The 14,721-nt window shown below is 34.0% G+C and overlaps 1 protein-coding gene across 1 annotated transcript in view; it reads left to right on the top strand.

Moving 5' to 3' along the window:
* Positions 1-14,159, top strand: part of LOC116520829 (src kinase-associated phosphoprotein 1-like) — a 338,134-nt gene extending 323,975 nt beyond the window's left edge. The window contains exons 4-6 of the mRNA XM_032235226.1: positions 8,432-8,509; positions 10,712-10,794; positions 14,040-14,159. Coding sequence (XP_032091117.1) covers positions 8,432-8,509; positions 10,712-10,794; positions 14,040-14,138 — 260 coding nt within the window. The 3' untranslated portion in view covers positions 14,139-14,159. The remainder of the gene's footprint in view (positions 1-8,431; positions 8,510-10,711; positions 10,795-14,039) is intronic.
* The last annotated feature ends 562 nt before the right edge of the window (positions 14,160-14,721 follow it).

Below are 14,721 nucleotides of genomic sequence, written 5' to 3'. Positions count from 1 at the left end.
GATGGTTTAATTGGCTTGAAGTCCTTATTTTCCAGCACATTATTTCAGCTTTCTTTTTAAAATAATTTTTCTAATATCCCACCTTTCTGTTCTGTACCTGTTACAACCTTGCAAGAAGATATTCCAGTCAAACTCATGCTTTTTCATCAAATTGTTCCTCTTATAAAACCTGCATTAGTTTGATATTTGGTGAGAATGCTGTAATAGCAGTGATTCAGTCAGTGGCAAGAGGGACATATATAGAAAGTGGGTTTTTAAAAAAATTCGTTTAGTATAAAAGTCTGAAACTTGCAACAAAGTCACTGACCAGTAAGACTTTTTCAGCTCCATTTTACAAAAGTCATTTGTTCTCATACTGTTTCCCTGTAAAGAGAGCAGTTTCCAGAATTTTTCACACTCTTCTTTCCATGGCTCTAATGTTCAATCTTGAATATAGGCAGTGACTTACATGTCTCAGGAAATCCTTAGTTATGAAAATAGAATTAAGCATTATATATCTTGCTTGGGGAGAAAGGAAAGTTTCTATCTCTCTAATAAAAGAGCTGAGCATGGGGTAGTCTGGGGGAATTTGCACAAATGAACTCTTATGTTTGGCTGCTGCAGTTGTGCCTCATGCTCACCTTGAGACACATTTGCAAGGATTTATGTCTACCCCCAGAGTTTTCCAGAGTCATAAAACTCTAAAATGAAAATAGTTCAGTGAAGGAAGAAAAGAATAGGGAAGGAAAAATTTGACAACATGGATGAATTGGCATATTAAGAGAGACTGCTTAGCAAAACAAGAAGGAACCCCTTCTGGTAAAGGATTCATACTTTAAAAGCTAGGAAAATGGCCACTGGGGACATGCTCAGTAGCACTTTTATATAGTTATGGGGGAGGGGAGAATTGATTCACTATAAATTAGGTAGTACATGGAGCAGTGCCAAGTTTCCAACACAATTCTGGTATCCTTTCTAATCAATTGGCATCATGCTCCAGAAGGTAGAATTTATTACCCTCTAGCATTGGGGAAGGTGATACTGGTTCTTTTGATCACTCTAACAAGTTCCAAAGTAATTTTGAAAGTTTCACAAGCCTGCTGCATTCAGTTGGCAAAGTTTCATCATAATCATCATTATTTTTTTTGTCATTACCATAGGACAGGCACCAAACCACCATATTGTTAAAGTTTGTTTGCCAGTCAGATCCCTAAACTTTACCTTCAGTTTTCTTTTATAATTATGTTTCAATGGCTAATTAGTACTTTTTTGCTGCACAATCTATATTTTGCTTTTTTTTCCTTTGTGCTATTTACCGTATGCAGTTTCTATTCTATTTCAGAAAAGCTTAATATTCTCCATGGAAATTTCATTATTTTTTAAGTCATGCTTACCTATTTCATATCCATAGGCAAATAATATTATATAATTAAGAATGTCATCATGTAAATGATGAAATTGATAATACCTACATTACGTATCATTTTTATTTCACTGCAATTTGCTATAGATAGCATTACAAATATCTTTTCTATTAATTCTGTTCTCCATCTTCTCATCCTCAAAATCTTCTATTTTTAATTTATTTTTTTCACCTTGTTTTCCTAATTTTTTATTCATCCTTTTCATTTTGTCCAAAGCTTTATTCACCATTTCCTATAATTCATTCCTCCCAACCCCCATTTCTCTTTTCTTCATTTTATCAGAATTTCTTATATTTTTTTGTCTGACCCAGTTTCTTTTCTGATTTGCATTTCTTTTTTAATTAAACTAAAATATTTTTTTTCAGTTCCATCCTCTTTCAACTTTTCTCTGTTTCCTACATTTTATATGACGGCTTTGAATAAATTTGGAAACACCTGCAGACCTATATAATTGTATGAAGTTAGTAGCTTTTAAGAATAAATAAGATGTGTGTTTATGTACATATGTGTGTTTCTTGGGTCTGCTGCTCTTTGTTTGATACAGACGCTAAGCTACTGCTTTTCTTTCAATGCTTTAGCTCTGCTAGGTTTGCAAATGATCTGTTTTCTTGATGGCAAGATTCACACTGTCTCTTGCATTCTAGTCTCTCTGACTTCCACCAAAATGCTATCTTTTACTTTAAGAGACTTGAAAAATGATAAAGAAATTATACCAAGATGCTTTGGATACTTCTTTTTACATCAAAGATCCCCATCATAGTAACATGAATGAAAGGTGACTACCTATTTAGTTTTTATGAAAACTTTGATTTAACAGGCATTCGGTAGAAAGGATGTCCCTTGTTCACAACTGCTGTTTAAATCAAAGAGTATATCAAGCCAAATCCATTCTATCACTGGTAAACTGAGCTTTCACTGTATTTCTGTATACAGAGTACCTGACTAATAACTTCTTCAGCATAAGTTACCTAGTCAGATAACAAAATGCCTGCCAGCAAACAACCAGGCTCAGAGAATATCAACAATTAAACTGAAGCTACCTATATTCTCTTTTATTGTTACATTACTTTTTGTCAGTTAAAAAAAATCATTGATTGGTTTACTCATGTTTTCACTGAGGTTGATGAATGTAAAGATGATGCCAAATTTATCACTTTATAATCTTTCTTAGGGATGGGCAAACAGAAATCCTGAGGTATCGAAGTGGCCTTGATGTCTTGTGTATTAGCTTTGAAAATGGAATTCTTTCCTCAATTTAAAAAAAAATGGACCCATATATTTTCATCTCTTCCCAAGGGTGATCTTGTTTCTCTTCTTTCTAAACATTTCTCCTTTAAAATATGAAGGGAAAAAATATACAATACAGTTTTTGTTTCATTGTTAATCTGCGTTAAATTTGAACACTTTATGTGAACCTTCAAACGTCCCCATGAGTTTGTATTTTCTCATCTTTCTTATATTCTTATTAAATTTCGTATTTCTACTACTGTTTCTTATCACTGTTCTTTTTTCTCTCATGATCTCACAAGTATATAGCTCTCTTGGTCTAATATTTGCCTGGTCTCTTTAGTTCCACTTAAATAATTATTAAAAGCTAACCTTTACCTTGTGTTTCCCCTTGATATTCATTTTATTATATTTTGCTTTCCTACTTCAAAGTTATTTATTATATTAACACTATTTCCTTTTTCTTCACCTTTCCCTCCTTCCCTCAGTTAAAATTTCCTCTTACCTTCCAGCACACATAACTTGAAAATCACAATTGCTATGGAAGCTGCCATAAATACACTTTGGGAAGAATGGATTTTAAAAATCAGAGAATACATCATATGCCACGTGAAGAAGCCAAGGTGCAATAACTCAAAGCAACCATTAGAATCTGTTGCTAATTCTGATTATTTATTTACTTAAAGGCCTGCCCAACTCATAAAACCGTAATTCCATGCAGCATACAGCAATTAAAGCAGTATTACAAAATGCCCCATATCAAAGCAACTAGAAATTAACAACAACAAAGCACATATCTCTTGGACAAACTCTCCAAACATTCTGGCCCCAATGCCAAGTCTTCAAAGACTTCCTGAAGGTTAACAGGGTCAGACTTGTAAATTCTTTTTCCTGGACAATGATGTAGCTTTACATGTGGAAATAAATGTTAATTAGAATTTATTCTAAATCCTGGAATTCTTGTGTTCTGAGTATTTTTTTAAATTATATTATTTGCAATGAAAAAGAAGAAGAAAGGAAAAATGTATGTGAATATTTACCATTTTGAGTTATTCAATCTTGCGTATGTTCATATACTATAGAATCAGTTTGTTTACCTCTGAAGAGGAAAATTATAGATTAAGCACATAGAGTAATACAAGCAAATCTACTTTCTAAACACACCTCCAAATGAGATCAATAGGATATTTGCTATTGTATAAGAAACCAAGCATTCTATCAATGAGAGTGTCATATAATGGTCATTTCTTTGGCCATTATGCTTTACATTATAATGTAGTACGATGAGTACACTTTTATTGCTTTTAATTTTTTGCATATGTGTAGTTTTTGACTTACAACCACCATTAAACATGAAATTTAGCTCATGTCATTGCAATCATCAAATGAAATACCCAGATGACAACCTTGCTCAACGACTGCAATCCTTGCTTTCCTCATTGCAGTTGTTAAGCAGGTGGAGCAAAAGAGCAAGACATCCTTGTCTCCAGTCCAATGCTACAGTTCATCTGCCCTTCATGGAAAGGAATTCCATCTAAAAATCAAGCAGGAGTTTGTGTCATTGAGCAATCTCTGGAGGTCGGCTGCAAACACCCCATTCTGCAAATGCTCTGTGCCAAAATCTTGCTTGGATTTTGGGAGAGACTTTTTCAGCCAGCCTCCTGAAAAGTAAAATGCTTCTTAGCAGAGAGACTCTGATCTGTTTCTGGCAAAATCGATCTGACAGGCAGTGCTTAAAGAGAATAATTAATTCAGAAAGGTTAAAGTACAACTGAAACCATAAACTTTTTGTGTGGGACTAAGGAACAGGAGCTAGAAAAGTCATAGAACTTTGTTTTAATATGTACAATTTTACCAAGGCTATTATATGCACAGAAATGGAAAGTCTCAATTATACCATCACAGAGAAATGGTTGATAAGATGATGGAACTTACAGAGAAGGTTAATGAACCTTTTTGAAGAGAGAAAAAACAATATTCACATTTATTATTGACTGGAAATTTTTAAGGCTCTTTCTATGAAACAGAAAAACACACTTTTCATTAGTGGTTTTGATGAGTGCGTGTGGGGGGGGAATGGATAATAGAAAAAGATGAGGTTTTTTTTTAAACATATAATAAGAGAGAAATTGTAAATATACTTATAATTGCTGCAAAGAAATTCTTTCTATTCTTTCCTTTTTATTCTTTCTACACTTCTGCCTTCCTTCCTTCCTTTCTCCCTACCTGCCTGCCTGCCTGCCTTTGCTCTTTATTAGTTTTTGTTTTGTTTGTTTACTAAAACTTTAAAAATATTATAAAACAAACAAATATGAAAAACTACCTACTGAATATACCACATACCAAAATAAATATAAAACAAGTTGCAGGCTTGATGCTCTGTGAACTTGGTTACTTGCTTGCAAATATACTGAATTAGACAACTACATCGGTGCTAGTGAGTGTGGACTTTGTTCCCTGTTTATAGACAGGTTATATTTGCTTGATAGTTTGTTTGGCGTTCAGCAAAGGTGAAAGAGTACTGAAAATGCCACAATGGAGAAATGGATAGCAAAATGTTAGAACAGATAGAAATGGCAAAACTGACCTATGGGACCAGGAAGAGAAAACAAATGCTGTTTAAAAGACTGGAAACTTATATGGATTTTGTTCTTTTTTCTTGAACCTTTTTTCTTTTATCTTTAGGTTTGATACAAAATTTTAATAAATATCTATTTTTAAAAGATCAATTATTATGTAGGCATCCCTAAAATATTCTAGAGATGGCTGTTGGACTGCAAGAAACTGTTTGAAATCTCACAGCAAATTCTGAGAGGCAATACACTGCACATATGCCATGAGCCAGATATCTCTTTCTTTGCAACTTCTAGGGATTCTCAAATTATTCATCTAGATCATGTCACCAGAGACATCTAGAATGGGCCCTGTTTTTTTCTCTAAACTCTCACAAAAAAATTGAAAGAATTCACTGACTCTGTGTTTCTAGTTTTCTGCTAATTAACAAGAAATACAAGCAGAAGAGGCAACAGGTTATGTAAATGTCTGAGTGAGTGTAAATCTCTAGTGACAATGACTGAAAACCAAGGCCGGGCTCAGTGTGCCAGGATATCTTTTAAGTACATCCACAATATGTGTAGGATGCATCTTGAAGTAAGGGTGCAAGAGTATATTTATTTCATTAAATATCCAAAGCTCAATACCAATCTGATATCTGAAACAATTATGTTGTATTTAAGTACAATGACAATAAATATTATACTTATATTAATGCCATAATTTATTTGATTCTATTTTCAGTACCCGCAATTTCTTGTAATTTCACCTCAGAAGATATACTATAGAGTTTCATTTTTACTACTGAAATACTAAAATATCTGAAACTAAAGTGTTTTGGAACAGCAGATATAGAATTCATATGAAATACATCCTCAGCAATTCTCATTTATGTAGTTCACTGTAAAATGAATCCTTTCTTGATTTATTTCAGGGTCAGGGTAGGTCCTTTTTGCAGAAAGATCCAGAAGAATCAAGTGAGAGGAATGTACAGAGTTTCTATATCAGTGAGATGGGCGACACAGAAATTTAATAAATAAATCTTTCCTGTAATGCATAGGCTGTCTGAAAATGTTCAGCCTTTTTGCAGAAAGTGGGATAGGAATAATAGTGATCAGGATTACTTAGAAACCTTAGTCGGTGTTGTCCTGATCCATAAACAGAGGCCTTCATGGGGCCCTGTATAGTGGAGTCATCAGATTTTCATACCATGCTTCTTTTTCCATTTAATAGTACTATATATAATAGATTATTGATATATTACTAATTTGTCACATCTTGTTGATCCTTGGCATTTGGACCATTTATGATTGGAATAAGCAAGTAAGATCTCATACTGGAATTTATATAAGAATCTACCATTTCTGGAAGTTATCCACATTTCATGCTATGAGATTGTACTGAGGCCTAAGGGTGGATTGAGAAAACACTGATGACAAATCTAATTTTATATGACACCAAATCTCTTTTAAAGCTGTAAACAATATATTTCTATACTATTTCTTTACTACTCTTCCTCCCAAACTGCCCAAAGCACTTTACAAAGAACAATTAAAAGAACCTTAAATGTAACTATCAACAATAAAACCAACAATCCTAAGAGTCAATAAAATACTAAAATTAAAACAAGATTCTTTTTTTAAAAAGCAATTAAAAAGGCAATTGAAAAAAAAAAGTAAACTTGCCCTGTAGTAATTGTTATTCTACAAATGCCTTGGTGAAACCAATATGACTTCAATAGACTTTCATTGAATCCATTTGTTGGTGCTTAAGGCAGCAGTTTTACACCATCTTTCTTAAAGTAAGTTCTGTTAAATTACCAGTTTTGCCACAAAAATGAGTGGTTTATTGTATGACTAGATGAGATTCTGAGTTATAATGCATCAAGAATTTCTAATCTAGCAACTCTCATTTTATTAAAATATACGTGATTTTAAAGAAAATAAAGCATAAAACTGACTAGCTTAATTTAGCAGAAATTCTGAAGTATACTCAATTCAAGCCTAATTTTCATAGATGCTCTTGCATCTTTCAAGCCTGAGTTCCATAGATGCAAGTGAGTCAGATAACATGTTTCTAAGTTAAGAAGAAAAGTATTTTTTAAAACTCATTGCACTGTGCACTGACTGTGAGCCGCCCTGAGTCCCCCCAGGGAAAAGGGCGGCATACAATAAAGTATCTTATCTTATCTTATCTTATTGCTGACTTAAATGCCATTTTAACTATGCTGGCTTTCTCATATCTAAAGCGCTCCATGGCTTAGGCCCCAGATACCTGCGAGACCACCTACTGCCACCAGTGCGATCCCACAGAGTTGGTCTCTTCAGGGTGCTGTCAGCTAGACGTGTCGGCTAGCGACCCACAGGGGGGAGAGCCTTCTCTGTGGGAGCGCCTTCCCTCTGGAATCAGCTGCCCCCGGAGCTTCGCATAATTCCCGACTTCCGGTCCTTCCGATGCACTCTGAAAAGTTGGTTTTTCCAGCAAGCCGGCCTGGCCTGAATAGAATAAAATATAGGATAATTTGGTTGTTAATTTTAATTTAATTTTTAAATTTTTATTGTAAATATCAATGGGGTTTTTTGGGATACTTTATTTAATGTCCCTTTTAATTTTTGTAATATGTGTTTTCTTTATGTTGTATGCTGCCCTGAGTCCTTGGGAGAAGGCGGCATATGTGTTAATCCAATAAACCTAAACCTAAACCTAGCGACGTAGTTGTCTGCAGCATTATATGGGTAATCATTCCATTATGACAACTTGTAAGCCAACATGAGCTTCTGGTCAGCTCTAATCTCAGACCTGAACTTTAAACACAAAGCTTTGCATTTTTCAATTGTGTTCATGCAAAATGATATTGTATTGACTAACCATCACACTGTGTCAAAAATCTCTCTCTCTCTCCCTCCCTCCCTCCCTTCCTCCCTCCCTCTCTCTCTCATCTTAATCAGAAATATATATATTTTTCCAGTGTATAAATCTATCTTGTGTTGCATTGTAAGAACTAACACAGCTTATCAATATAACCAATATGTACTTTACTGTTATGTTACTGTCAGGAACGTAATTACCAGCCTCATCATTTAAGCTTTGTGAATTTGGTAGTAGTCAAGAATAGATAAAACATAAAACTGACTTTTTTATTTTTATTTAGTAAAAATTTGAAATGGCTCTCTGGACTGGTTACAACAAAAACAAATGTATTCCGTCTTGGAATAGTTGTCATTTATTATTATAATTATTATTTTTAGATGAGAACAATATACAGAAGGCTACTGAAGATCAAGGAATCGTTTTAAAACAAGGCTATTTGGAAAAGAGAGCTAAAGGTGAACATCTACTAATTGAATATTTATTTATTTGTGTATTTATTAATCAAATTGATATGGCTACCTATCTCATGGAAAATTACACTGAGTGGTTGATAACCTCCCAATAAAACAATAAATATAAAACAATTGTATCTAAACCTATTATAAGTTAAAATATTGAGGACTATCAAATATCACAAAATAATAGAGTTGGAATGGATCTTGGAGGTCTTCTAGTCCAATCCCCTGCTCAAGCAGGAGACTTTATACCATTTCAGACTAATGGTTGTCCAATCTCATCTTAAAATCCTCCAATTTTGGAGCACCCACAACTTCTGAAGGTAAACCATCCCTCTGATTCATTGTTCTAACTGTCAGGAAATTTCTCCTTAGTTCTAGTTTGGTAATCAGAACTAATAAGAAAAGAAAGTAGTAGATGGAAGGATGTTAATAATAAGGGAGTCATCTCACAAGTTCATCTGCCCTTGAGGTCTCAGCTGGCAATAACCAGCTTTGAAAGCTCAGGAGTGCTGAGGTTGACCTAATCTTTGTGGGGAGAAGATTCCACAAAGCAGAAAAAGCTGCCACCTAGGGCCTGCCAAATGAAGCTCCCTAGATGGGAGAATCGGTAACATGTTGATTCTGTTGGATCTGGTGAGGCAGATGAAATTAGAAAGAGGCAGTCCCTCGAAAGGCCTTGTCCCTTGCCATTGTAGAGTTTTTAAAGGACAACACCAGCACCTTGAATTGAACCAGAATAAGCTGGCAACCAATGCAGTTCACCAAACGGAGGGTGAAATATAATATATATATATATATATATATATATATATATATATATATATATATATATATATTATATATATATATATATATTATATTAGATTTTTACAACCCCTGGTAAGCCCCAATTATGGGAGGAAGCTAACTGCTTCCATCATCTGTCCTTCGGCTCGTCACAAGAGTCCATCACGACAGAAACCCAACATTTTTACTGTTGCCTTTGTTATATTTGTGGTTTTTTATTGTGCTGATAAATAAATAAAGGGAGACTAGTATAGATTCTAAATAGCTTGAAATAGATCTATACTAGTCTCCCTTTATTTATTTATCAGCACAATAAAAAAACATATATATATATATATATATATATATATATATATATATATATATATATATGCTTGTGCTTTTGCATTTTGCGTCTGCTGAAGTTTTTCAGATACTTTTTAAGGGGTAAGATCCTTGGCATAAGTAAAATCCTTATCATTATTAAAATCAACTGTGATTGATTTATGAATTCACATTTCTGTATCCTATGTTGTCCATGTTTTAAAACTTGTAACCCTCCAAGCAAAAATTATGGTTAACTTTTCATGCAGACATTTGATGCTGAGAGAAGTATGTAACACAAATACAACATCAATTGCTAGAAGTGATTGTATTTGCTTCTATCCATTTCAGTATGATTATTATTGTGAATACCACGTATTAAACAGATTTTTCTCTTGTTGTCACATGTCATCATATACTAATTCTATAGACATGCCCTTTATGGAAGCCAAGTCTAGAAAATAACTTAAAATGTATCAAAATATCCTGGTTGCATCAGTCCATCAATTCGCCATTCCTTCAGTTAGATGTAGATAAGGTGATAATAGAAACCATATTGGAGCAGAAAAAGATAGATAGGCAGAGTAAAAGAAGAAAGAGAGAATTAAACAGTTATCCCAGGAATTTCTTATTCTTTAAAGAATTGTAACAATACATAGAAAAGGATACTCTTTGTTTGGTCAAATATCACTTACCTATTTGGCACTAGAGGCAAATAAATCAGTGGGCCCTTGAAATTAGAAAAAGTGACCACATTTTTTGTATTTTGGAATAATTTAATCCCTGCCAAATTAATTAAATATTTAGCAAATAATGAGAGCTTTCCAGATGTTTTAACTTTAAATCATATAGAACGTGCCACAAGTCTATGGAAAGGCTTATATACATGACTTGTCAAGTATTATGTAAACTGGGAGTTGAAGTCCAGCACATTTTTTCAGGTTGAAAAAACTGCAGTAAACAGAAAATATATATATCTCTTCTGAAAATACCTTGTATAACAAAATGCCTTGGAACAATAAGTATAGTACCAGAAATAATTGTGATTGATATTCCAGCTTTTCAGAAATACAGAATCCTTACTCATTCCACCTTCTTTCTTTTTCACAGACTCCAAAATCTTTGGTTCTGAGTGGCAAGGAGATGGTGTGTTCTTGACAATACAGCTTTCTACTATTATGCAAATGAAAAAAGTAGGTGCTTTCTGTTCCTTCACTGCATTCATTTGAACTGAGGTTTTAAAAAAGCTGTTCTCTTTTTAAGAGACTCTGTTCATGAGTAGTCATAAATGTCCAGTGGATCAACTGGAGAAGACAGCAATAAAAGAACTACTATGTCCAAAATTCATTTTACATTATAGCTCATTTATTCTCTGATATTTTCTGCATTTATTACAAACATTAAAGCAGTTCTACGCACAAGGAACCCAGGGAGATGAAATCAAATTGTTAATCTCCTATACCTCATGTAAACTTGAGGGGGGGGGGATAGCCACTAAAGTTTGCAACCAGTCGGAAGTTGTATATGGATATTCCTGATCCAAATGCAACAGAAGAAGTGTTACATCATATTGACTCTTTAGCTGAGTGTTGAATAGCCACAATACAGGGTGGGATGTTGCCATTAGATGCAGCCTTAAGATGAAGAAGATTGGCTGGTTGTATTCTAACACCGTTGTCAGTTAAAGATGAACAAAAAGGAGAATAGAGGCACAAGGCCCTGTGTATATAAAGTAAACCACATTTTCCCCCATTAGTTGTCAGGTAGGTTTAATTCTCCCCTAAATGACCATATAATCTTGTATGTCAGTATGTATAAATATATTTCAGTATGCACAATCATATGCATATAAACAAGCTAATACTTCCAACTGAATTTAGCAAGCTTTAGATGGGCTCTGATTACATTGTACTTCTATGCAGAAAAATTGAATGTAGGTTAATATGCATATATACACATGTGTGTGTATTGTGTGTGTAGACAAACATAGAGAGTGGGAGGAGAGGGAGAAAGAGAGAGGAAGAAATAAAAAACAGAGAAAGGATTGGACTTTCTGAACTAGTGATGTGTCTTTTTCCACCACAATTCTTGAGATGGCAGATGCTGCATCTAGGAAACTGTAGATATATATACCTGCATACAAGTGCATATTAATAAAGCCAGTCCCCATTTCCCAAACACACTGTAGTTTGACTGAGAAAAAGGAATATGGAAGAAGGTGCACGAATACATTTAATTCTCAAAAGCAAACATCATTGACATCATAGAAACAAAATGCATGTATATCAGGAGACTGAACCTATAAGGCTGGTGTTTGGAAGTTTCAAAACTCATCTCCTCAGAATTTCAACACCTTTTTGGTGTAGCACTGAGGAGTTCCTGCTGCCACTGGAGGCAGCATATCCGCTCACAACCCCAGTGTGTGTGAGAGATATGGTTTACCTCATACTCTGCTGCCTTACTGGTCAATTATAATGCCAATGGCACAATCTCCTACTTATGTAACATAGAGTAATGTAGCTAGAGGATTCATCACTTCCTTTTAGGGGGGGAGAGAGACAGACTAATTTCAGAAGAAATAAACTAAATCAAAATTTTAGAGATAAAATAGAAAAATATTTTTTAAATTTCACATTAATCCGAACATTCATTTTTTGAAAAAGATAATTTATGATGGTGCTCAGCTCATGAGAGAAACAGCCAATAAATTAGAAAAACAAATATAAAACATTTGGAAGAAAAACATAATGCTCCAGGTAAGCAACAATATAGTAATGGTTTGCTGCATAAGGCAATAAAAGAGAATATCAAATTAATGTTATCAGTTACAAGAAGGTTCTACAGAGAAAAATGTATTTTTGGGCATCCAGACTGAAGTATTTAATACAAATTCACACTGTGAGTTGAACATTCAATTTCATACATTACACAAAGAAAAAAGAAATTCAGTATCACATAGAAACATATATCAATAATCTGTTGCAAATCCTGGCTAGATATAGATGGCAATTTTTGTAAAAATAGTCTTCTTATAGCAAAAGGTCTATGTTTCTGTTTTACCTAATTTTACTTAGGGTTCATAGTACATGTAAAATGGGGGAGGGAGGGCTTGAAATATTTCATCCAGCCACTGGTATGATATCATAAAATAATCCTTCCCATAGCAACCAAATACCCCTTCCCCACTAAAATAGATATGTTTTAATAAAACAGCATCTTCCAGCAGTCCTAATCAATGATTTAATTGGGAGGGCAGGGAGAATTTTTGAGTGAGGGCAGAATCTGCCTTCTGATCCTGCAACTTGGATCCTGTGGAAAGATGCTCCCTTTTTATCACCCTCCTGCATATTAGCTTGAAGCAAATGCATATGTCAAATCTGCCATATGGAGACAGCTTTAAATTGCTTCATCTAGCAGCTGTTCAGAAGTGGAGAGTTATTTCTGTTCAATTTTTTCCAAGCTGTTGCAAACTTGAGAGGAAGGGTTGTTGATGCCAGAATGAGGAAAATCTAAAATGAAAATCCTTGCACACAGATCAGTTCATCAGACATAGATCAATTAAAAGCTTATTCTGCATGGCACTTGTAACATGAATATTGGTCCTAAGTCCCACATAGCTCTTTGATATATCCAGAATATTGCACATCCAAAATCAAAAATACCTTTTCAACAACAATTTAAGATACCAATAATGCCAATCAGCTCATATTCTGATGAAAATATAACAAATGTATCATTCTAATGGGGTGCAAGTAATCCCTAAAATAAAATGCAGTTTGAAGGAGTATAGAGAGTCCTTGACTTACAATAGTTCATTTAGTGACCATTCAAAGTTTACAACAGCACTGAAAAAATGTGACTTTGATCAATTTTTTACTGTTATGATCTATGCAGCAACCCCATGATCATATGATCAAAATTCAGATGCTTGGCAACTGGTTCATATTATGACGTTTCTGTGTCCCAAGGTTATGTGATTACCTTTTGCAACCTTCTGAAAAGCAAAATCAATGGGAAAGACAGTTTCACTTAGCAACTGGGTTACTAATAACAACCGCAGTGATTCACTTAACAATTGTGCCAAGAAAGGTCATAAAATGGGGCAAAACTCACTTAAGAACAGAGGTTTTTGGGCTCAGTTGTGATGGTAAATCAAGGACTGCCTGTATGGCAGGCATAAAGAATGATTAAATTCTTCTCTGCTATCCATAGTTCAATCATCATTCTATAAGCTGCCTAAAGGTCACTTTGGATAATGATATGGCTGGCATATAATTTAATTGTTTAGTTTAGTTTAGTTTAGTTAGTTTAGTAATAGTTAGTTTAGTTTAGGTAGTTTAATAATAATAAAATAAGTAAAAAATGAATATAAGGAATCTTGAAGACCTCGGGGTTCTGTATTGAATACTAATAATGATTCATCATTGCTATTGTGCAGGCAAACAACCAAAAGGCATGTTTGCTATTGAGCACTATCATGCTCAGTTGGCTCCCTATCTGCGCAAGGATTCCCGAAGAGATTGCTGCTTTGAGCTGATTTCTCCTGGTAAACGAACCTATGAGTATGATTAACAGACAAGGAAAGCGTTTTTTCTGCCAACATGAACTGTAGGAAGAGTTTTCATCAAGAAATTTAGTCACAAAATATGTTTAAACAAGGGGAAAGATAACATTCTATATTCTGTATTTTGGAAAATACTCAATGAAATGTTTGTGCTTCCTTTGTCATTGATCATGTTTATAGAGGTCCATTCAAGTAGAATTTTACAAATAGCACTCTCTATCTGTTTATTTATCCATACATTTTTTAGTTATCTGTAAAATTCTAATATCCTAGCCTTAAAGAATAGTTTGCTATATAAAGCTTAAAATGATTTGAACTGTTTCTGTGATGCTTGCCACAGAATTTAGCTAGAAAGTCAGCATGGCATCATTATGTTTACCACATATATATTTCATTGCTGTATTTTTAATCTATTTTATTCTGGAATTATTTCATTTGACATGGTATAAGAACAATGAAGAATAATCAACTGCTATTACTACTATTACTTATGAACTATTTTAAAGATTTGATTGCCCTCTGCCAGTGTGAGATACAGTTCCTTTTTACATCCATT

The sequence above is a fragment of the Thamnophis elegans genome, chromosome Z, assembly GCF_009769535.1.
Source record: "Thamnophis elegans isolate rThaEle1 chromosome Z, rThaEle1.pri, whole genome shotgun sequence".
NCBI lineage: Eukaryota > Metazoa > Chordata > Lepidosauria > Squamata > Colubridae > Thamnophis > Thamnophis elegans.
This window is presented reverse-complemented; position numbering and strand designations above follow the sequence as displayed.